Source organism: Meriones unguiculatus, chromosome 20 (genome assembly GCF_030254825.1).
Source record: "Meriones unguiculatus strain TT.TT164.6M chromosome 20, Bangor_MerUng_6.1, whole genome shotgun sequence".
In the NCBI taxonomy this organism is placed as follows: Eukaryota; Metazoa; Chordata; class Mammalia; order Rodentia; family Muridae; genus Meriones; species Meriones unguiculatus.
The window spans coordinates 44804510-44828698 of NC_083367.1; the positions used below are offsets into that span (position 1 = coordinate 44804510).

The following is a 24189-nucleotide window of genomic DNA, read 5'->3' on the forward strand; positions in this document are numbered from 1 at the left end:
ACATCACCACTTTGGAGCACAGAATCTGGAGTAACTCTATGTTCCAGAACCATGGTTGCTCATATTTGGCTCCAGAACATACCCTTACTCTCTTTGAGGAGAGGGCTATGCTTTGCATTGACAGTAACTACAGTGATGAGAAACAATGATCTTTCCCAGTAGATTTTGTTTCCAAGCTGGTCGGAGCATAACTGCTGTGAGGAATAAATATTTGTAACTTATGTGCTCAGATACCTGGGCCACAGGAAGCACGTGTCAAGGTTTGACAAATTATTCATACAGGAGGGTCAGTACTTCATTTCCAGACTTTTACCAAGGGAGAAAGCAGCTATGTCCTGTCCACCCTGCACTAACTAGATGGATTTGCTGAGGCCGTGTGTCCAAGTGGCTGGAGTCTTCCGAAGCATTTAGGGCCTGTACTTTCAGAGTGTTTCACAGAAGGAGGGAGTAAGAGGAGCATATCTGACTTTCTCCACAGAACAGGCCACATTCACCGCAGTGCCAGTCTAAACGAGACTGTGTGCGGGGCCTCTGATCTTTATGCAGTCTGGGGAAAGTTCGTTATTTGGAAGACTATCTTAAAATATTTGCTAAAGTGTTGGAGGTTGGTCTGATGCTAATTACCGGCCCTCTGTGTAAACCTGCCTCAGTCATTATACCTGACTGGCTAATTAAACAGCTGATACCCGGGCAGGACAGGGTAGGCTGGGCATGGCTAAGGTTCCCAGCCTTTGGAGAATCCCAGGAGGAATCACAGGAAAGACAGACAGACAGGAAAAGAGGAAGAAGGAGGACACCACAGTGGGTTAGCCGGTAGAAGAAACCATGGGGCCTGGGAGGAAGAACTCCAATAATGGTGTGAAAAGAGCCCAGATGAGGAATACAAGTACCCTGGGATTATGTATGGAAGGTAGACCAGTTGAAGAGGATGATGGTGGATGGCATTGGGTGGGGGCTGGGAGATGGATGGTGAGGATGATGAAACAGTGAAAGTGAAATATCTGCCTGGCCCACGGTAAATAAGGCAATTATAAATCTAACAGGTGCTTAGATTAGCCAGTAAAGTCCATACCTTCGCATAAAATGTCAGTAAGAAGTAAAATGAAAATAAAATGAAAAACAGCTCAAGCAACTCTGACCAGTTCAATCTTCCTCAATAGGAGAGAAAGTTTATACATGAAGATGGCTATGAACATTGTTCTATTTTTTCTAATTACGTATGTTACCCATGAATACATTCCCCTAACAATTCAGACCATGGAGAAACGTATGTAGTAGCACATGAAAGGTTCTCTTCAATCCTACCCACCATCAGCCTGCACTGCACTCCATCCAGAAGGAGCACGCCACAGTCCCAGGGCACTTGTGTTCACACATATGGACAAGATGTCCATGGGAGGCTAAGTATTGGATAAATTCCCAGGTAGGCAAGCAGGTGGGAGGGGGACCATATCTAGGTGATAGAGGTGAACTGCCAAATGGCTGGCTTCTTCCTCACCCTCCAGACCTGAGCAACACTTCACAGACTTGACAAACCCAACCCTGGATAGTGTAGTTGGTGACTCCTAAGAGCCACAGGACACACCAAAGTATGCTCTTGCTTCTCCACTGTCTTCTTTCAAACAGTCACCCCAGCTGTCACTCAGGAAGTACTACTAAATCACAAACACCTCTTCATCAGGTCGACATCACAAACTTAGAAGCCAGTCATGGTGGTACACATCTGTAATCTAAGAGCTATGGAGTCTGAGGCAGGAGGACTGTAGTGAGTTTGAGTCTAGCCTGAACTGCAAAGTGTATTGAAAGCCATATAGCAAGGCCTGTCTTAAAAATAACAACCCACCAACAACAACAAAAAGGCCTAAAACAGCAAGTGCTCTTCTTTCTCTCCTACTTTTACTTTCCTCCCTATAACTCATCCTGTACACATACACACGATATCTACAGCAACTTTAAATAACTACGCCAATATTCTCCAACAAAGTAAAATCTCTAATCTTGGCTCTGAAGACATAGAAAGCCTGTTCCCAGCTTTCCAGCTTCTTCCATGCCTGTCTCCCTTGTCTAGGTCCAAACACCTAGCTTTTCCATCTACAATCCTGTTCTGGGAACCCAGGGATCCTGTCTGTCCTGTTTGCATCATCCTACCTGGGCTAATATCTAAGAGCAGAGGGAAGTATTCAGAATTATTTTTACAAAATGAAAGCTCACATCGGCAATACAACAGATGTCCAGAAGAGGGCACCTTGACATTAGAATACAAAGCTAACGGGGCAGCTCATTGCTAAAAAAAAAAAACCTGTGTCTACAATGAGGTCTAAAATGTGTCTATTATGAGGGGTGAAGTGATTATCGTAAGATAAACACTTCCATTGTTGTATTTGAGACGGGGTCTCACTCTGAGGCCGAGGCTGACCTCATACTTGTGGCACCCCCACCTCCTAAGTACTGGATTTCAGGTGTGACCTACCATGCCCAGCTGTGACCATTAGTGTGCGGTGGGGGGACGGGTGGTTGGGGAGGGAGTGGTACATGCCGTGGAGCACACGTGCAGGTCAGAAGACAACTTAGTACAGTTCTTTCCTTCCACCTTTCCATAGGTTCTGACATCAAACTCAGGTCATCAGGATTTTGAGGCCCACAGCTTTATTGATGGAGTTTTGTTTTTTTTTTGTTTTTTGTTTTTTGTTTTTTTTTTTTAAGATAGGGGCTTTCTACATAGTCCTGACTGTCCTGGAACTCACTGTGTAGACCAGGCTGGCCTTGAACTCAGAGATCTGCCTGCCTCTGCCTCCCAAGTGCTGGGATTTAAGGTGTGCACCACTAAGCCCAGCTTTGCTCTACATCTTATAAAAGGGCACATAAATATGAATGATTTTACTCCCAGCAATGGCAGGAGGAGAAGACACCAGTTGCTGTCTCCACTTCCTTCTAGCTCTGGCCTGTGACTGTCTGCTTGGACCCCACACAAACTCTGTCCCTAAGTGTCCCCATCTGTAAGTGGAAGCAAAGAACTACAGCTCCCCTGAAGGGCTGAGGTAAGGACTGGATATGCAGCATGAGGAGGCCTCAGTTCTTCCACAAGCTTATGGAGGTGCTCAGTAAATGGTGCTGGTCATTATTACAAGCTGACCTTTGGAAGTTCCTTTATCTGTAAGAAACACCTGTTCCATGCAGTTTCCTATTCCCAAATTTCACCTCTGTTATGAGTCTATTCATGCTACCTCTCATGATTAAGCTCCAATTCTTCCTGGCTCTCCTCTACCCTTGATATAACTGTCTACATTCTCATGTATTCATCTGTATGGTCACCAATAGCCTCTTACTCCAGTCACTTCAGTAGTTCCTGATCTCGTTGGCTACTGCTGTCCCTAAGAGCACTCTATTCCCAGATGTTTCCTACCAACCTGATCACTTCCTTTCAGTCTCCCTGCAGCCCAAGGATGCTCAAAACCCACAGCGCATCTACCCACCCAGGAGCTTCAAGCCCAACTCAGCTGTTTTACAGGGATCATACACAAATGTGGCAAAAATAAAAATAAAAAACGTGTGTCTTTCTCGGCTGTAGCAAATTACTGATCTCACAAGATAATAAAAATCGCCTCCACCATAAGCCAAGCAACAGATCTCAGGCATAGCATAACCAGCTCCGTTGGACATCTGTACCTCTAACTGTTTGACCCCAATGTCTTCAACGTGGTGCTTTCCTACCCCGAACACAACAGCAGATTCCAGCTCACTGCCTCAAACTCATGCTAAAAAATCCACCCACCTTATGTGTATTGTTAGACCACCACTCATATCTTAGTTTATAATAGTTTTACCACCACAGAAAGAAACCATCACCTTTCCTCAATCCCCAAACAACAGCTATTAATTTACTTTCTTAATGATCTGCCTGTTCTAGAAATTTCAGCTCAATGCAATATAACGGATATTCAACGTGTGGCCTTTAGTAACTACCTCAACTCTTGCCCCATTCTCCACTCCATTCTTTCCTTCCCAATTATCAGACTGAGCTTTCCAAACACCACTCATGTCAGCCCCTTGTTCAAAACCCCTCCGTGGCTTGAGTTAGACTAAGGAATAAAATTCACCCCCTTTCAATTTTATGTTTGTTTGGATTGTTTTGTTTTGTTTTTGTTTTCTTAACTGAGGTCTTGCTGTGTAGCCCCAGCTGGCTTGAACTGATGTGACGGAAATTTGTTATCTTTCATGTCTTCCTAACCTGGCCTTCCTCCAGCTATAGCCCCTGTTATTCTTCCTTTATGCCATCCAAACATCCAGCTTCCCAGGCATACATATATACACTCTATGGTCCATGTGTTTTCTGCGCTTGGACATTCTTCTCTTCTTCCTTATATCTGCCACTCTCTACCTACTCACTTATAGAAAACTACTTTTTTTGTGATGCTGGAGAAAAAAAACAGGGCCTTGTGCATGTAAGGCAAGCTCTCTATTATGTTAAAGACATCCCAGGTCTTTAACTAGCTCTTACCTCTTTATAGTCTTTAGACCCTCACTAGTGATTCAGATTTCCCCCAGGGAACTGTTATCTCACTGTGCTCTAATCTGTATTTCCTGTCCCCCCCCCCCCCCCCCCGGGAACTGTTATCTCACTGTGCTGTAATCTGTATTATCCTGTCCTTCCAGGGAACTGTCATTTTACTGTGCTGTAATACTGTATTATCATGTCCCCCAGGAAATTGTAGGGATAATCTTTTGTGCACTGTGTGAAGATGATCCTTGTATTTTAAATGCTGACTTCTGTTCAGGCAGAGATCTGATTACAGTCTGGACTTTGGCACTGTCATTGTTAGAAGCATCTCTTGTCTTGGTATGTTGAAAACATTGTTCTCATCACCTTCTGATGGTCAAATAAAGAGTTGAATGGCCAATAGCTGGGCTAGAGAGTTAAGGCAGGCCTTCTGGGCCAGGGGTGGGGGGGGAGGTGTGTGTATCAGTCTCAGGGGACTGGGAAGTGGCCATCAGAACACAGATGAAGGAGGTGCCAGGGCTAAGAGGCCACATGGCTGAGAAGTAGGCCAGGCCAGAACTGTCAGTTTAGAATAGCTGAGTACCTGTCCAGCTTTAGGCCTAAAGTTATTATTAATAACTTTTTGGCATAGAAAAACCAAATCTTTACATTTGGCTCCCGTCGTGCTAGGCATGTAATCTAAACATAGACAGAGATCCGAGCTTAGGACAAAAGATTCAGGTATTAGGGTCCCAGGGAGAAAGTACAGACAAACACTTCCTAGGAATAAATTCGGCCCCCTGCACACTGCTCTGTGAGTGGAATGGCTGGAGTCCAGCTAGGTCTGGCTGGCTGTGAGGTCACTGAAACCTCTGAGTGGCAGAGGGGGTAAGGGGCTCCCTGGGAGCCCCTGCTGAGCAGCAAAGCCAGCAGTCAGGTAGGAAGTGGGAAACCCCAAGAGGCCCGTGCCAGAGACCACTCCTCTGGGGGAGCCTCACACTTCCCAAGGCAGCAGAGTGAACAGAGCTAAGTCCAGCTGAGTCCCTCTGCCAGTGGGTTGCAGGCCCATGGGGGGAGGGGGACTTCCCAGAGACGGGGTCCACCCGGGGAAAGCCTGCAGCTGCCAGCCTGCATGGCATGCTAGCTGAGTGGCAAAGAGACTTGGCAAACAATAGCTTCAGACATGTGGGAAGTGGCAAGAAAAGTTGAAAAATTGCCAGACTTGGTATGATACTTAGGAAATCCTTAAAAATAAAAAAAAGAGTTAAATAAAATTAATAAGACAAGTAAAAATGCAAAATGCAATGACAGAGGCATTTGGTTACCATATAATTTTGTTATGCTTATCAACATAGAAATATTTGTATTTTACATAGTGATTATAATTTTATATATATATATTTCAAAGAGATTGGAAGGTCTCTTTGATTCAAAATAAAGGATCTTCATAAGAATCCAATCTGGAACTTACAATGACAACAAGAAGGGTAGTTCCATATGAGAGAAATCTACAAGGATTTAAGGAGATTATAGAATGGCATCCCATAGAGACGCTAGGTTAAAAAAAAAAGCTTCAGCTATAAACCAACATGGTTAGGCTTGATACTATTTTGTCAAGGATCAATTACTAGATGAAGGTCTATATTCTAAGTTAAAAATAGAAATTCTGTTCAATAATGCCACCTTAGAACAATGTCTTATAATAGCTTATGTGTTTCATTTTGTAGCGTTTGGAGAATTAAAGTATGTAAATATGTTAATACATCATATAATTGATTCATACTTAGAATTTTGTGTTTTTTTGAGACAGGGTTTCTCTGTGTAGCCTTGACTGTCTTAGACTCACTTTGTAGACCAGACTGACCTCTAACTCACAGAGGTCTATCTGCCTTTGTCTCCCAGAGTGCTGGGATACAGGTGTGCACCACCAAGCCCGGCTCAGACTTAAGATTCCAATATGCTTTTTACCTTGAATTCTGAAAACAATGATTCTGAGATTGAACATTTATTAAATGGAAGCTGATGATGATCCAACAAATGTATCCATTAAAATACAACATTTTAAAAGACATTATGGCATAGAAAATGTTACAGATAGGTTATGCCTATGCTTTAACAGGAAAAGAAAAGCTGTGGATACCTTCCAAATTAATAAAGATTAGATTTGACTGGCAGAGACCTTCTAAAAATTTTGACTGCAGACATGAAGAAAGAAACAAAGAAGGAAAATAAAAACCTAACATATATGCTGACCCCTCTACATGGGAGCAGCTCTGACTCTGGCTGAGACAGGAGAAAATGGCTCTGCAAAGCCAATAAGTCTTGTTGGCTGCAGAGTCCTCGGGACTTAATTTTACACGCCATCCTTTCACGCGGCATTGATGGGTATGTGTATTGCAGCTTGGTTATACAGTCCAAATGAACTTGTAGAGACAGATGCCTTTCACCTGCTCAAGCAAAGAGCAGAGAACCGTCTTTAGCTGATTTGTGCATACTGTACACAAAGCAAAACAGAAAAGACTGATGTTTGACTGCCAACCTCTAATATTTAAAACTCAAGTACATAACTGATTACTTTGTCCTTGAAACGTTGTCTGCCAGCCAGCAGTGGTGGTGAATGCCTTAAATCCAGCCCTTGGGAGGCAGAGGTAGGCAGATCTCTGAGTTCAAGGCCAGCCTGGTCTACAGAGCGAGTTCAAGGACAGCCAGGGCTACAGAGAGAAACCCTGGATCAAAAAGGAAAAAAGAAAACCTGTCTGCAGAAATTTTGTTCCAGAGAGTATTTCACACCTCTACAGTATATATTCATATGGGTACATTTAGTGGAAGTATATCAGCAGGGGGAGGGAGCAGAGTCTGCTGGAGAAGAAAAGCTCGGGGGTACCTGCAGGTAGACCTTCTTCACACCAGGCACGTAGTCTGCAATGCGGCCAAAGAGAAGCCGCCCAACTCCTGAAGTGACGCCAATGCACATGAAAAGCACCTCCTTGTTCTCTACATCTGGAAATTTTTCCTTCACGTACTTCATCTGCAGGTCGAGAAAAAGGAAACCTTGCTGAATATGGTAGGGAAACGCCACAGCTTGGAGACATAGGTCAATAATATCAAATATAGGGGTTTTCCTCTACAGTGTTGCCCCAACTCCCCTTCAAAACCAAGATTAAAATAGTTAAAAGAATATCCTGTGATAACTTTCTAGAAGAATGGATAAAGAAAATCTATCATGATTTAGCTTGTATAAAAAGAATGAGTTTTCTGAGTGTGATGGCACAAACCTGTAATCCCAGCCCTTGGCTTACTGTGGCAGGATTGGAAATGCAAGGCCAGCCTGGGCTACAGAGTAAATTCAGGAAGCCTGGATCATGCATCGAGAACTTGATTCAGAAAAACCACAATTTCAAAAAATGAGTTAATACTATAATTATTTTTTTTTCTTCAGTAAACAGATCACACACAATGAGCCAGTCCTCAAAGGAGAATGGAGACCTGAAATATCTTCCACCCACCCCGTGGAAGATGGCTAAAGGTTATCTTTGGAGCTTTATTTCTTCTGGGGGGACCAGAACAAAATGATGCCCTTGAAGTACTTTCTACCAGAGTTTCCTGTATGGGAGTATAAGGTTCCTGTGTGGCATGCCCGCAGATGCAGATACACAAACAATTTACAATTAAGTCTAATTAAATCTTAAACTGCCAGATCCAAATACTGGTTCTAGTCCATCAGGCCCTGTGGCTGAGTTATTTTTTAGGATCTCAATTTGTCTACAAAATGGAAATAGCAACAGTATCTATTTCAAGGGTGTTATAAGGATTAAGTAAAACATCTGCATAGAGGACTTAAGAGTTAGGACACACTGAAGCACCTGTGGAGCGTATGTGAAGCCTCAGGTTCAGCCAGCACTAACACCGCCTCAGAAGAATGGCTGGCAGACAGTTAACGACCAAATATTAATCTTGGCCATCCTTTTTACAAAGGACCTTTTGAATATTGGCTGAAGTAGAAGCTGGAGTTGGGGGAATAACTTCACTTCCCTCCACTCAAAGTCTAGTAAAACAGTGACCTCTGGGCCACAGAGACCTAGAGGGCGTATTTTGTTTGACTTTTCCATAATGACCTCAGCACTCACTGTCCCTTATATGCCGAGCATCCCTTGGAGTTCTAGGAGACTGCAAGCAAACTTCCCACCAAGCCCAACAGCCCAAGTAACTAATGTGCTAGTGGGAGACTTTTCAGATGGCATCTCTCTACTTAAGACATTTCCATTTAACTTTCTTTTTTCCTGCTTTCCTTTTTCTTAAACCAGTTGTGTATCTTCACATCATCTCATTTCTCTTCGTTAAAAATTGGCGATTGGGGCTGGAGAGATGGCTCAGCGGTTAAGAGCATGGCTACTCCTCCAGGGGACCTGGGTTCAGCTTCCAGCACTCACATGGCAGCTCAAAGCGGGGTCTGACCCCAGGTGATTGTCACCCTCTCTGGCCTCTGTAGGCAGGTATGGAAGGTGCAGGCACACACACAGGCTTGGAAACCCATACACATACGAATAAATAATTAAAATTTTAAATTAAAAGTCGGTAGTTTTTCTAACTTCTGTTTTCACACTGCTGCAAAATAATCTTCCTGAATGGGACTTTAATCTTGCCAATCCTGTCTTCAGAAGTCGCTTGTTCTAGCCTACATGCTGTACTCTGCCCGGTATTTAAAGCTCTCCATAGCCTGTCACTGGTTGCCCTTTGGCTGTTTCTTAGTTACTACTGCTCCTTGGCTCAAATGTCTACTGAGCCTGTAAAAAGGGAAGTAGGCGTGTGTGGAGAAAAGCCGCACATTCCGGAGGACCATTACTACCTGCGTTGCTGGCCCCCCCTCCCCCCACCTTCTTTTACTATACGTAAATGATTTAGGAGAAATATGAAATCCGGATCTTGCGTAGAAATGTTGGCAGCTACCCTGAATTTAGAACACCGTGTGATCCAAGGCTTCATAAGCCAAACTGCAAATGCCAATGCTGCAAACTGCATTAGGCCGGCTTTGATCTCAGTCTTAATCCCGGCCAGCTCAGTGGGAAAGGCTTGTCATACGCCCACTGCTCATGCTACTATGCTCTCCCCTGTCTGCCGCGCCCTGGGCTTTGTAACTTCTTGCTTTTTCTTAACACTGTCCCTGGGCACCTGCGGTTTTGCGCCTGTTTCTAGCCAGCCTTGCTAAATTCTCCGGACACTCTTTTCCATGTCAAATTAGACATTACCCATCTGCCAAATTCAAGGGGACCTCATGCTTTATTCACCCACCCCTTAGGAGTTGCCCTCGTGGCAGTAAAACCCAAGTGACCATCTCAGGTTACTCCAGCTCCTTTCTTCAAATCAGATTGCCACCAAATGGTAACGACTTTCTGACTGAGTGACTCCCACATACTTCCTCTGTTCTGTGTTCCCTGTGTAGGTTCTTGCCACTCCTAACCTGGACCTCTACAGCAACCTTCTAACATGCTTCCTGTTAGAGCCCCCATTCCTAAATATCCTAAATTCACATTTTAAAGCTCACATCTGGGCTTACTTTCCCCTTAGGGTCTGTAGCCTTTAGATTGAAGTGTTGTGCATACAGACATGTTTTTGTTTTAATTCCAGGGGTGGGGTGGGGGACTGATTCAGATCGTCCACAAGAGCAAACTATTTGCCTTATGCCGGCTCTGAGAGGAGCTCTTTGCCAGCTGCAGATAATGTAAATCTGAGGGCTCTGGAGAAAGAATAAATGCCAGAGCCCAGAGAGTGTGGAGAAGCTCTGAGAAAGGACTAAGGCCGCTGTTGCTTCCCGGCTTTGGCTGTGGGTTGCTGTTGATGCAGTGAGACAAGAAGCTGGAGATCTCCTGAACCGAGGATTAGACTGGCGCCAAGGAACCTGATGACCCTAACCAGCAGGAAGCAGCTAAGAGACCTGAGCCCCCTCCCCCACTAACCCTTTCTCTCTCCTACCTGGTGTTGGGGTGCTGGACGGAATTGGACAGAGTAGGGAGAAAGAGATGTAAGAAATGCAAATAGGAGCTGTTGTTTTTTAAAGCGTGCCAACAACTGAGCACTGACACATGACCAGTCTAAGCTGCGATATGCTGTGAGCACAAACATGCAGAGAACCGGAAGTCACTGGGGAGGAGAAGGCATGAAAAATAGCTCAATCCTGAGTGCCTGTTAAAACAATAAATACATCAGCTGTACAGCTAAGTAAAGTATTATAAAAATTAATTTCGTTTCTTTTTCTCCTTTTTCTTTTACTGTGGGTAACTTGGACTTTTCTCATTTAAATTATGAAGTGGCATGATTCGCATTTCTTGAAGAACCCGCTTGTTGCAAGCACATGACAGCCACCGCTGAAGGGAACCAGGAACCTGCAGACAGAGCTGACCACGGATCTCCTTCTGGAGGGAAATGGCCAGTGTGAGTTAGGTGCTACAGTGGGGTGCGTGTCCCCATGCTTTCTTTAGGAAAAATCGGAAAGCGCCTGCGGGATCTACACCAGCTCCAGCCCAGGCTGAGGAACAGAGCCGCGGCCTCGGTGTGCTAAGCAGCTGCTGAACCTACCTCCGCTGCCAGCCCCGTAAAGCTTTCACAGAGACGTTCTTCAATACTCATAAGACTAAACCTGTCAGTCATTCTTTTGATGAAACTAAGAATAGGAGCCTAGTAAATTTCTATCATTCTTTGAGTTCTTTTACCTTCCCCCAGTCTATTTTGCAATCTTTATAAGAAATAATAAAGTGAAATATTTGAGATTTTTTTTAAAGAGGCTAGGTAATGTGAGTGTAAATATGCTAGAGTACACAAAATACGCACATGATTACTCACATTGTCAGTCATAATGAAACCCACTATCTTGTACAATGAATCTACACTAATAAAATGGTGAAATTAAAATTACGCCTTAATTGGAAACTCAGTTCTTTAATGATAAAGGACACGACTACATCAAATTTGCGTCAGTATCACTTAAATAACAAGTTTTTTAAAACCCATCAACCTTTGTAACTTCCTCTCTACGTGCCCCACCAAAACTTCAGACTAAGAGTATTTTTGGTTATTGGGTGAGGAGTGTACAGGAGAGGTGATCCCACTCTGTAGATGCCAAACCTCTGTGTCTTTCCTCGCTGAGGCAGCAGTACCAAGGAGGTTCGTCCTGAGCCTCCAGGAGGCCTGCTGTCTGACTTAGGAATTTCTGCCGTCCCTCATCCTCTGGGTGCTGTCGTGTGCTCTGTTTAACACAGAGCATGACATAGGGCAAAACTGGCATTTCTAATACTCATGAGGGCAGAGACAGAAAACCATGGAACAGATACTTTCAAATTTGATCTAACTCATTTATTAAACAAACAGAAAGCTTGTGCTGGAGCCCAGTATTTACCCAGGGGATGTTACTTGTGGATCAGTTGGTTAACGTTAACATTACTGGGGGCGGGGGGTGTAAGCTCAGCCTGTAACACCAGCACGTAAATCTTTCTGGAAAGGGTCTCATCATGTGGTACAGGCTGGCCTCAAATTTCCAGTTCTGCTAGCTTGGCCAAACTTGGCTTAAATAATCAAAAACGTTTTATTAAATTTTATGTATGCGTATGGCAGGGGGAATGGGCGCACTCTTATCACAGTATGTGTGTGAAGGTCAGAGGACAACTTTCAATACTGAGTTCTCTCCTTTCGCCACGTGAGTTCTGAGGGTGGAACTGAGGTCATCAGGCTTGGTGGCAAGTGCCTTTACCTGCTGAGCCGTTCCCTGGACTCCACGCTGGGCTTTAGGCTTTATCTGGACACATAAGTATCTTTAGGGAGGAAACATATCTTTTATTGAGAGCTCAAGCTAAATCTGGAGGTATGAATACCTCTGGAAACATCTTAAACATCACCCGCTCGTAAAACATTTTTCCATCATTCGAGCAAAAGCAGCTTTTGCTGACCACAGACACTGTTTTAATATCCAAAGACAACCAAGAACTCACATCCTGGAAGATGTGCCCATTCTATATCCGTGAGACAATTAAGACCAAGCTCTTCGATTTACCCTTTCTCTAACCATCTTCAATTTGACGGAAGAGTGGCATTCCTGGAATTGATGACATTTTTCTGATCAGACAACTAAAGGCAAAAAAATAGATCCCGCTTTTTTCTGAATGGGTCAATGGAAGCAGCCTGTGAAAATCAGTCTTTCACTAGAATAGCTTGTGGCCTGTGCTGTGGCGCCCCTCCCTTCACCCCTTCCTCAGGGGAGTCACAAGTGCAAGGCTCGTGGGGACAGAGGGCATCTTCCACTGAGAAAACAGCAGAATGCTTTGGCTCTCAGACACTTAATCATTAAGGACCACCGGATAGCTGTCCAACCCAGAGGTGCTACAGCGAAATCCGTCCTGCCCATACTGCTATGCTGCCCATACCGGCAAACCACAAATGCCATGGGTCAAAAGTTACCTGCTGTTTCATTTGTGTCGTGTGGCTATGAAACTAGATCACTGACCCTCCTCCATACACACGTGCACACTTTAACCGCTTGAGTGCCCTTTGCCTACAATTTTCCACATAATGTTTATGTAACACCACACAAAGAATGCGATAGAGGAATCTCAGTGTATATAACTTAGACTACACGTTGTCGAAGAATAAAGAAGGAAATTACTGAAAACCTTCCAAACAGAAGAAAAAGAAAACAATTTCGACAGCAGACTGGAAGGAACAACTGACTGACTCACTCTGAAGTGTTAACAAAGGCAGGAGGGAGAGTTAAGAGAACACGACACGATCAGCTCCAGTAGACACGGCAGGCTGTGAGAGAAAAAAAAAAAATCTTTGGAAAACACAAAAGGACAAAACCTCCAAATGCTCCAATTTGTATCGTCTCCAGCTGTTGCTGCTCATTGTGTTCTCTGGAAGGATAAGAGGATTTCGGTCACCTGTCACCGTTTGCCATGTTTGTGGCAGTTTTGATTCCTCGGTCTTCTATCTGCCCTTGCTCCTGAGAGACACATCATCAAACTGGAAAGAACAGGGTAAGCATGGGTGTCCATTTCACTTCTAGAATAAATACTTTGTGGGGTGAGAGGACTTGTAGCTCTGGTTTGCATGGCACATGTAAACTGGGCTAAAAAGTGCTAGGTCATGTTTGGATGGTTCTGGAATTCACACTGATCTCAACTCCCTACTTCCAAGTAGCAATCTTATATTCCCTGGCTGCTAGACACACCAGAGCTCAGCAGCGCGAGGCTGCTGCTTCTTGTTTGCATGTGGTTGAGAGTAATTTCTAAAGCACACTCACTCATCTTGCTGGGCCTGGTGGCACAGGCTATATTTCAGTACTTGGGAGAGACAGAGACAGGAGAATTGCTACCACTTCAAGGCCAGCTTTGTCTACTTAGTTTCAGGCCAGTCCTTGTATTAAAAAACCTAGAAAGAGGGGCTAAAGAGATGCTCAGGGGTGGCTCACAACCAACCATAACTACAGTCCCAGGGGATCTTTTGATACCCTCTGCCAACTTCTCAGGCACCAGGTATTCAAGTTGTGCGAAGACATACATGCAAGAAAAACACTCATTCATAGAAAATAAATGAACCTAACAGAGAAATAAATCTTAAACTAAAAACAAAATAAAACCAAAAGCCCGTAAGTGTGTGTATCTCCATCTAATATGTCAAAAAGCTACCCCATAACTCTAGAAGACCATGTGATTTAAACATGTTTTCTTTTTAACTGAATTTGGCATGGAAGGGACACAGGAATTCTACTATATAGGCCAAGCTATCCTCAAACTTGAATTCTTCTGCCTCCCGAGTTCCCAAATTATAGCCTGCACCACCTCTTTAACAGGCAAAGTCGAAGAAAAGAACCTGGACCCTTTAAAAAAAACAAAACCAAACTTGTACCTTTGAAAGGGAGTAGATGGCCTGCTGCAGCTGTTAATAGTTAATCTCAGAATTAGCCACAAAGCAGAACTTCACACCACCCTTTGACTGCAGAGCAGGGTTGTCAGACATCTGAATGGAACAAGCTCAGTGCTTCTTTTTACAAACTTGTTTTCTCTGTCTTTGTTTTTGTTTTTTAAAAAAAGGAAATCTCAGAGTAAATTAAAAAGAAGCTTGGCAAGGGCACTACATGCCAGCTAGCCACGTGAAGTGGTTACAAGGGTGGGAGTTAGTTCATGACAGAAACCTATGCTGATACAATTAAGCCTTTTATACCAAAACACTGAACTAGAACGTTATGGACAGAACAGAGAGCCAAGGATCTGATAAGCCACCAAATGTCATTTTGGTCTGTTAAACCAGCTCAGCTGTACTTTGCAATTAACAAACAGGTGGGCTGAGAGGTAAACCCGACCCTGCTTGCTAGCACATTTAAGGACTAACATCTTTAGGTTGTCCGGGAGTTGTTTTCAGATTCCGAGTGCTTTCTGCCTCCTCAGCAGCTGGCTGAGATAGAAGCTGACCTTTGGCCTGCCAGGACTCCAGAAGGTATCACTGCTGGTTCTGTTTGTTCTTTTTGAACAACCACTCTTTCCATTTCATTAAAATGGGTTTCCATGGTATTGATAATGACACAGCACCATTAAGACAGGAAAAACAACTGGGAAAAAAAAAGTTTCTGGAATAAAGATGACTTAATAGCCACCAATGGGTGAAAGAGGAGTTGGTTGTTTGTAAAGTCTAATTTTGAAAACACTTTCTAACTAGAAAATCTTCTAAAAGCATTTGCTATTTTTCCCCTGCTAGTCTTTAAAAAGTTTTTCCTGTGGGTTTAAATATATATACATATATTTGATATATATCTTGGTATTATCTACATGATGCTGTCAAATATATATATATAGATATACATATATCTTTATACATATATATCTTTGACAGCATCACATAGATAATATCAAAATTCTTGCTGAATTATTAACCAAAACCAATTTGGATTTAGATGCTAGTTAAACAGCCTTTATTTTAACTTGAGGGTGTAGCTCAGTGGCTACTGCTTGCTTAGCATTCAGAATTCCTGAGAGTCCATCTCCAGCCCTGAAGGTAAATGATAAATAACCTTGGATTTAAGTCATCTTGAGTTTTACAACTTTAAAGAAGACTTCATCTTGAAACAGAAAATAGACAAGGATTTTTATGTAATCAATATTTATGCCAGGTATTTTAAAAGTTACCAAACGCAAACAACTACTCTAGGCTGATATGATCGCTTACACTGTAACCCCTGAACTCAGAGGCTCAGGCTCAGACAGTGGGATCCGGAGCTCTAGCCCAGCCTGGGCTATAGAGCAAACTCCTGAATCAGAGAGAAAACACCACCACCACCACCACCACCACCATTTCTAAGCTCTTAGTGAATAATGAAAGGTGTTTAGTCTATTCATCTACAGGGTGTCCTTGATCCCACCCAGCTGTGATTCTGAAAAGTTTCTTCTTGGTATTCATTCTCTGCACATCAGATTCACGCTCTCAGATTCCCAATTCCTAGCTAATGTACACGAACATGAGCTTTGAACTAAGACAGCGTTAATCTGCGAAAGAAGGGGCCTGCCTCTGCGGTGACTATTGCGATGGCACCAGGCTCAGCCACAGAGGACAGCCAGGCTCTAAGGAGTACACTAGGAATACAAAACAGCTGCGAAGGCTTTTTACATGGGGATCTGATGGTAATGCTCTTTGGGGGCATCACACGTTTCCACATTTCTCATTTTAAGAGAGGAGAGAATTTGCTCTTTCAATTTATTCTTTTTATTTATTTATTTATTTATTTTTGCAAATTATCCTTATTTCCTGGTGATAAAGTCTTTTACTGGCTAAATAAACCAGCAGGTATTCATGCTTAGGGAACCTTTAATCGATAGCACATTCACACAAGTTTGGAAAAACAGTCCAAAGTGAATAAACACAACAAAAGCTGGCAGATGAGCTTAGTGTTTAGAAGTTAAGACAGGTTTCACGTTAAAACTGAAAAGAATGAAATCAGAGGTCATTACTAAGTCCCTAAGATTCAAGGCAACAATAACTTTACTCATTTAATAATCTTGGCAGTGACATCAATAAGCCAGATTATTACATAAGCCCTCCAGATTAGTTCTATTTCTCCTAATGACAAAAGATTCATAATACTGTTAGTTTATTAGAATATTATTTGGTAAGGCTTTCCTGATTTTGAGCAAAATTACAAATTAATTCTCACTGAGTAAGCTGTTTTTTTCTTTTGTAGTTTAATTTGGCTTGTTTTGGGTCTCACTCTGTATCCAAGGCTGGCTTTGAATTTGTGATCCTCCTGCCCCAACTTCCAGCTGAGACTATAGACATGTGCCATCATTAATTGCTTTCTAGGAATTTTTTCTCGTCTTCCCAACTGGAACTCTAACTCTCACCTTCCCATTTCCCTCTGCTCTGGACATTCTCATCTATGAGTTGACTACTCTAGGTACTTCGTCTAAATGGAGAGCATTTATCCTTTTGTGTCTGTCTATGTCACAGAGCATGATAGCATCAAGGTTCATGTATGTTGTAGCATACAACCAAAGGTTACCTTTGGGGGAAAAAAAAACTTTAATGTTAGAGGTTCAATTTTTGCAATTTTTAACCCTGTGTAGGGCCTGGGAGTGTAACTCAGTTGACAGAGTGCTGGCCTGGCCTGTATGAGGCCTTGGGTTCCATTCTCAGCACCTGTAACCTCAGAGCTCAGGAGGAACAGAGACACACGATTGGGAGTCCGAGGTCATGCCAGGCTAAGCTGTCCCAGACCAGAGAGCTCGCGGCTCAGCAATATCAGGGGAATCCAATGTGAGCAAAAGCAGATTGATTTGGAAGAGAAAGGGAAGCAGTGGGTTTGAGACTGCCTGGGAGCAGGATTACAGGATCGCTGTGAGGATAAAAGATACAAAGCCTAGATTGTGTCTCTGGAAGAGGAGAGTGAGACAAGGCATGAGGCGTTATGCGATTCCTAGTCCTGGGCAATTCTAATCCCGGGGTTCAGAGAAGGCTCTGGGACTGGAGAGAGGAGAAAGCAGGCTCTGAGAAACAATTATGCTAAAGAAATCAACAGGCAACTAGCGATGTTCCTCTGAGGAAAGACTAGTAAGGACAAAACCAGGATTTGTGGAAAGCCCCAGGAGCTTTAGAAAGACAACCATGTGCTCACACAAACAGAGAAAATGATTAAGCAGGCTGAAGCCCTAGGTTTATATAGAAGACATTATAATGAATCACAAATTCAATCACTAATATATAGTAGCATTTTGTTATTTAGGGCTTTTATGAGATTTTTAAAAAACATTTTTAAAGGTTTTACTATGTGGCCTTGAGCCCGTGAACACTCTCTCCCCGTCTTAACCTCTTGATTCCTAGAATTGTAGGTGTGTACCAACACATCTGGCAATATGGGGGCATTTTAAATTGCACAGTTGTATGTTTGGGCCAAGAGGAGCATAGGCCTCTTAGCCTGCTTGCTGGGCTGTGGTCACCCTGGTTCTTCTGGAAGCAGCTTGGAAAAGGTGCAAGGCCCAGGGGCTGCATTTCACTATATGTCTCTTGCCGAGCACGTGTATATCTTTTTTTTTTTTTAAAAGAAAGGCATTCATTATTGCTGTTGTTGTGTGCACCGTGTGTGGGTGGTTGCACATGTTATAGCACACATGTAGAGGTCACAGCACTATGGTGAAGTCACTTCTCTCGGCCCACCTACATGTGTCATCTGGGGATCAAACTCCCGTCATTAGGTTTGTGCCAGGTGCACCTTTATCCTTTGAGCCGTCCCCACCGGTCCCATCTGCAAATCTTTAAAATGCTCTAAATTTGGAACTAATCTAACTAAAATGGAGATAAGTCACCTTTGGGAGAGGGCATAGGTTACATATCAAAGAGTAAAGGAAAACCCCTGAAAAAAATAGAGTATTATTAAAATGTGAAGTCATCCAAACTAGAGATATTCAGAGACTTAAAAAAAAAAAAAAAAAAAAAAAACACTGACCACTGACAGGGACATCCATTTTCCCTTCCCTGTCTCTTCTGTCCCACCCCCTGATGTATGTGGGCACTTTCCCACAAAAATCACCGGCATACTTTTGAAAAGAAATCCAGCTTTCACCATTCTTTTTTACATTTACATTAAATACACTACACAATTCAAGGGCTGAGCAAAGTGTTTCAATTTAAGTTAACATTAGGCACTTTAAAACACTTAGGGGGAAAAAATTCCTGTTTCCCTAAAAATCTAAATCATTTAGAGGTTGGGGCCTACTTCCTAGGGATAATTTCACGGCAGAGCAAACCATGCGCTGTTCCCAAAAACTCCTGTAGAAATAGTTGTAGACATTTATTTTGGCCAACCACAATTTGGGGCACATGACAAATTTGTTCTGCCTTGCTAAATGTAGCAAATCTGCTTTAATTTTTGCACTTACTTTTAAGTCAGGGTCTGATGTAGCTCAACCTGGCCTTCAACTCCTAATCTCTGCTTTTGCCTCCCAGGGGCTGGGATAAAAAACATGCTTAGCCATGCCTGGTGGTAGCCCTGCTTTAATCTATTTGTTAGCAATATCTTTTCTAGATTCTGCATTTGTCAGCCATGCCTTTCCTTACCACCACGTTCCTGCACTGTGCATTATTTTATTTTTGAAAATACTCTTTAAAAAAAAAAAATCAAGCCTAACTTGTTTTGATGAATGTTTTGTGAACATATAACTCCACCATTACTAAGTCACAGTGGCGGAAGGAGTGACAATTCTTACTCTTTTCGAGCAGCAGAATGCTGGTGAGTACTGCCTGTATCCTTAAGCGAAAAAGGGGGCAGGGAGAGGGCAAATCGGCACTAACCTGAAAAGCCAAATTGCAGCAGATGTTGAGATCTGAAGGGAAATAAATTCAAGGTTAGAAAAGCTAGAAAAGCAAGGAAGGCACAGACACCATGGAAAAACGCAGGGACAAAGCAAGAAGCCATTGTTTAAGTAACCAATAAGAAGTGAGCAATACTGAGGTATTTTTAGAAGACTATGGAGAAAACTACAGTGCTTGGATCCTGGACCTAAAGTGGGTAAGGTTTTGAAATTTTAACATTCAGGTTTTTAATATAATATGCCAGGAAAAAAAAGTTAAGTTGGACAAGAAAAATTTTTTGACCATTGTCTGACTTTAAAGATAGACTACAGAACTTTAATGTCTTAGTCTTCTCAAGTCTTTCAGATATGAATACCACACACTGAATGTGCTTGCTGTCACGGGGCTACCTCCATTAGAGACGCTGTATCCATTCACGCCTGATAGCCCCACGCCTGAAACGCTGGGGAACTTCACAGGCACTCTGCTTTTGTTCAATGCATGAGTTCAATCTGCTTAACTGAGCTGTAATTAAAACAAGTCACACATAGACAAGGACAAACAACATTGACAGAACAGAAAACCTATCCTGCATCTGTTTTAAAACCACTCCAGTGTAGGAGAGACCTTGAAACCTGTGAGCAAAGGGAAGCTTCCATGTCCTCAGGGTCCTCCTCCTGAGTGAGGGGAGTGGTGGTGGTGTTGCTTCCCTCAGAAACGGGGACTACCTGGGTTGAGTCAGAAAATTTAAACACAGGCAGGCCTGATGGTGCACAACTTTAATCCCAGTACTTGGAGGGAGCCGTGGAGATCTCTGTGAATGTGAGGCCAGGCTCTGCTCCATGGTGAGTAAGTTGCAGGATGGCCAGGAATACTTAGAGAAACTCTGTCTCAAAAAATCAAGGAAGAACTCCGGCCAAGGCCCATCCCGTCAGCCTGGTGGCAGAGGCGCAGCGCTGTTACCCTCAGAACCCTGAATCATGTCATTGAGAGTGTCGCCTGGACCGTGGCCTGCAGCCCTACACTGCCCTGGCCTGCCTCCCCTCCACACGCTGCGCACTGGATCTGCATTGCTGTCGATGCCTAAATTCACAGAGAAACAGGAATTCTGTTGTTGTTATCAAACAACAGAAATGGGTGGGCTGGAGAGATGGCTCAGAAGTTAAGAGCACTGGCTGCTTTTCCAAAGGTTCTGAGTTCAATTCCCAGCAACCACATGGTGGCTCATAACCATCTATAATGTGATCTGGTGCCCTCTTCTGCCTACAGGCAGAATACTGAATAAATAAATAAATGGATGGATGGATGGATGAATACATCTTTTTAACAAACAGAATGATATTGAGACAGTCGGCATCAGCAATTTTGCCCAGGTAGCTTTGGGAGATGTTTTTACTGCTGAAGTTGGGACAAAATTGAAAAAAAGGAGATGAGTTTGGCGTGCTGGAGAGTGTGGAGGCAGCCAGTGAACCTGACTCTCCTCTGTCAGGAGAGATAACTGAAGCCAGGGAAGCACTTGCAGAAAACCCAGGGCTCGTCAGTGAATCCTATTACAGAGATGGTTGGCTGACCAAGATGATGCCAAACGACCCTTCTGAGCTACGTGGGTTAATGCATGAGGAAGCATATGAGAAATAGGTGAAATCCCCCGAGGAGTGAACATGGCACCCCTCTACCCCCAAATAAAACTGTGGGAAGTAGACGGCTGCAGCATGCTTGTCTTAAGTTAGTGGAGGGTAGAAGACTTGGAATCACTTTTGGCAACACTGATGGAAAGAAACTGTTCTCGACAGTGCTGCTTAAGAACCCCGCTTTCTAACAGGTGCGGATGAACGCAATGTCAATATTTCTAATAATCCTGTACTAGCTACTTAGACTAGGCGTGAAGCTCCGGTGTTTAGAAATCTTGAGATCACCTGTAACGAAAAGTAGTTATGAAGCTGGGTTTGGGGACAAACAACCTGTTAATCCTAGCACTTGACTGGCAGATGTTAGGTCAGCCTGGTCTACATAACAAATTCCAGGCCAGCCACAGTTACATGATGAGACCTGCCTAGTGATTATAAGAATTCCATAATCCAGGATAACAATGTTGTAAATCTCACATAACATTGTAACTTCCCCAGATCCACCACTGGATTTGGGTCGAAGGACCCAGTGTGCTTTCTCTTTGGAAACGCTTGGGAGCATCTTCATGGTACTGTCTTAATTTCATGAACTGCTATGTCGGCTGTTGTTTTCCTGGAGTGGAAGTTTCTGGTTTCTCTGAAGACTCAGTTTTGTCATGTGATGTCTTGCTACAGTCTGGGCACGTGATGTTTGCTGTGAGCTCGCGTTTGCTGTGAGCTCTCACGTACAAGGGGCATGACTCTGGCCAGCTGAGAACATCCGGGGGTGGACTCTATGGAGAGAAGATACACAGAGCCCCAACCACCACCATACACACACTGAGGCTTCACTTTTTGGATCGACATCACTGCGCTGATCTTCCTGCTTCAACACTTGACTTCACAGAGAGAAACGTTCCAGAGATCTTCTCAAGGTAATCCAACTGAGTCTTGTAGCTTTAGCTGACCTGTGCTGATGTGTGTTGCTTCTCGGTGTTGGCCTTTGGACTGGACTGTGGTATCCTGACGACTCAGTTTGGTAATCTCCTAAATACCCATTGACCCTAATCAGCAGGAAGTAGATAAAAGATGTCTACAGCCCTTCTCCCTATTAATCTCCCATCTAAGGTCAGGGGGTTGGAAGAGAGGTAAAGATATTTAAGAACCCTAACTAAAGTAGATTTGGTGAGAAATCTAAGCCTATACTTTTCCACTGCGAAGCACTGGTTTTGCAACACCGAGAGAAACAAAACATTCACCCTCTTTGTTCATCAAAAAAAAAAAAAAAAATCCAACAAGAGAAAGAGAAGGAGGGAGAGGGAGAAAGAAAAAAAGGAAAGTAAAAGGAGAAAGGAGAGGAGAAGCTGTAATACAATGGAGTCATTCTTGGTCAGTATGCAGTGACATTAGCTTAAATGGATCCTGCTAGGCCAACAAGATGGCTCAGTGGCTGCTGTGGCCTGATGACCATAGTTTGATCCCCAGAACCTATAGTAGAAAAAGAAAACCAACTCCAAAAGTTATCCTCTGACTTGTACATGCATGAGCACGCAACACACACAACAATGAATACACAACAAACAAAGCAACAACTGAGGGGTCTTACTGTGAGCCTTGTGTTCTCTGGAAAGAGCTAGCACACAGAAACCAGAGTTCCGAATATAACCAGGAAAGAAGAACAAGGCAACTGCTACTAGCAACACTGAAGAGCTGGACCTTCAGATCAAAGTATAACTTCATTCCTGATAACCCCACTTCCACACTGTGCACATTAACAGTTTAGGCTATAATAAGGTTCTATTTTTCCCCATATATTTAAACAAACAAACGAATATTACACTCGGTCCTATTACTTCTATGAGACTTTTGGCAAGCAGTTTGTTTCGCTTTCTGTGCCTTCATTCCTTTTCCTGTTTTTCAAAGCAGCAGCAGCGTACAATTATATGGTACAATTCCTGTCACTCCTACATCACCGTTAATGTATTTCTGGCAAGCATTTAAATATTTTATTTAAAAGCCACACTCTTCGGAATACCCAGCTTAATTCTTGGCTATGCCGTGCACCAGTGTGGCAATCCTGAGCACGCTGTCTAGCTAACCCAGTTCTCCTCTGGCCAAGTGGAAGCCCTGATGCTACAAACACGTTTCAACAGAGTGGAAACCAAATGTTAATAAAAACAAGGGCTTAAAAAAGAAATGTGGAAAACAGAATCAATCAATGTTACATTTGTTTAGAGAGACCATTGGCTTAAAGCAAATCCTTGCTTGACTCTGAGAACAGACATGTAGGATTAACTAAATTGTACCCTGAAGCCTAGGTGCCGCAGCTGTTACATTCTTGCCATGTTATGGCAAGAATCTGCCCAACTGACTAGACCGCAGATAGCTGCGCTGAATAACTGTCCATGTTTCAATTTTACGCCTCCAAATTGAGCTTTTTTTTTTTAAATGTGTTATGAGGGAATGTAAAGTTCCTGTTTATAAGTGAGCTGCCAAGCGGGGCAGGAGGGACAGAACGGGGGGGGGGAGATACAATGGAAAACAGACAGCCAGGGGCTAACAGCTTTTAGATTTTCTCTGGGTGTCAAACATTCATTACAGTTCTAATTCCTAGGAAGGCCCCTTCCCTTCTGTTCTGTACTCCTTGGAGTTAGCGATTGCTGACAGCAAGAACTTCTCATAAAAGATGTACTGTAACTTGGGAGAAAAGGTATGAAAGGACTCTTTCCTTGTCAGCACAATTTAGGTGTGTAAAACTTGAATAAACTTTGATACTAATGGAAGGACTTGCAGAATGAACAAACATCAATATTACAATTGAAATCTGTTATACTCTAGAAGCATGCTACATTTTAACAAATAACATATTTAAACACAAATAAAGGACAAACAAACAAAAACTTTGATGTAGCCGGGCAGTAGTGGCGCATGCCTTTAATCCCAGCACTTGGGAGGCAGGTAGATCTCTGTGAGGTGGAGGCCAGTCTGGGTCCACAGAGAAAGTTCCAGGACAGCTAAGGCTACACAGAGAAAGCGTGTCTCAAAAAGCCAAAACAAAAACCCTGATGAAACTGCTTAGTAGCAAGAGAGAAGAAAGAATATCAGTTATTTTACCAGCACACTTACTCTGTAGGGCCCTTTGCTGCAGGTCAATGGCCTTAGATACATGCATGTGACTCTAAACTGAGGCCATTTATTTTCTTACAGTGGTTACTTGTTAATCAAATTTAGGCTACATATCTTACTATAAATTTATATGTGTCCATTTTTGTTTTGTTATGGTTAACA

At 43.1% G+C, this 24189-nt stretch overlaps 1 protein-coding gene and 1 long non-coding RNA gene across 3 annotated transcripts in view; one reads left to right on the plus strand and one right to left on the minus strand.

Moving 5' to 3' along the window:
* Slc16a10 (solute carrier family 16 member 10) overlaps window positions 1-24189 on the minus strand; it is a 108353-nt gene that overhangs the window by 14434 nt on the left and 69730 nt on the right. For both annotated transcript variants that reach the window (XR_002476466.2, XM_021638748.2), the window contains exon 4: window positions 7362-7505. Coding sequence is in view for 1 of the 2 variants with exons in the window: in XM_021638748.2 (XP_021494423.1) it covers window positions 7362-7505 (144 nt within the window). In the remaining variant the exon portion in view is untranslated. The remainder of the gene's footprint in view (window positions 1-7361; window positions 7506-24189) is intronic.
* The window catches only part of LOC132649557 (uncharacterized), a 33605-nt gene continuing 22488 nt past the window's right edge, over window positions 13073-24189 (plus strand). The window contains exons 1-2 of the long non-coding RNA XR_009588057.1: window positions 13073-13497; window positions 21598-21836. This is a non-coding gene — a long non-coding RNA (uncharacterized LOC132649557). The remainder of the gene's footprint in view (window positions 13498-21597; window positions 21837-24189) is intronic.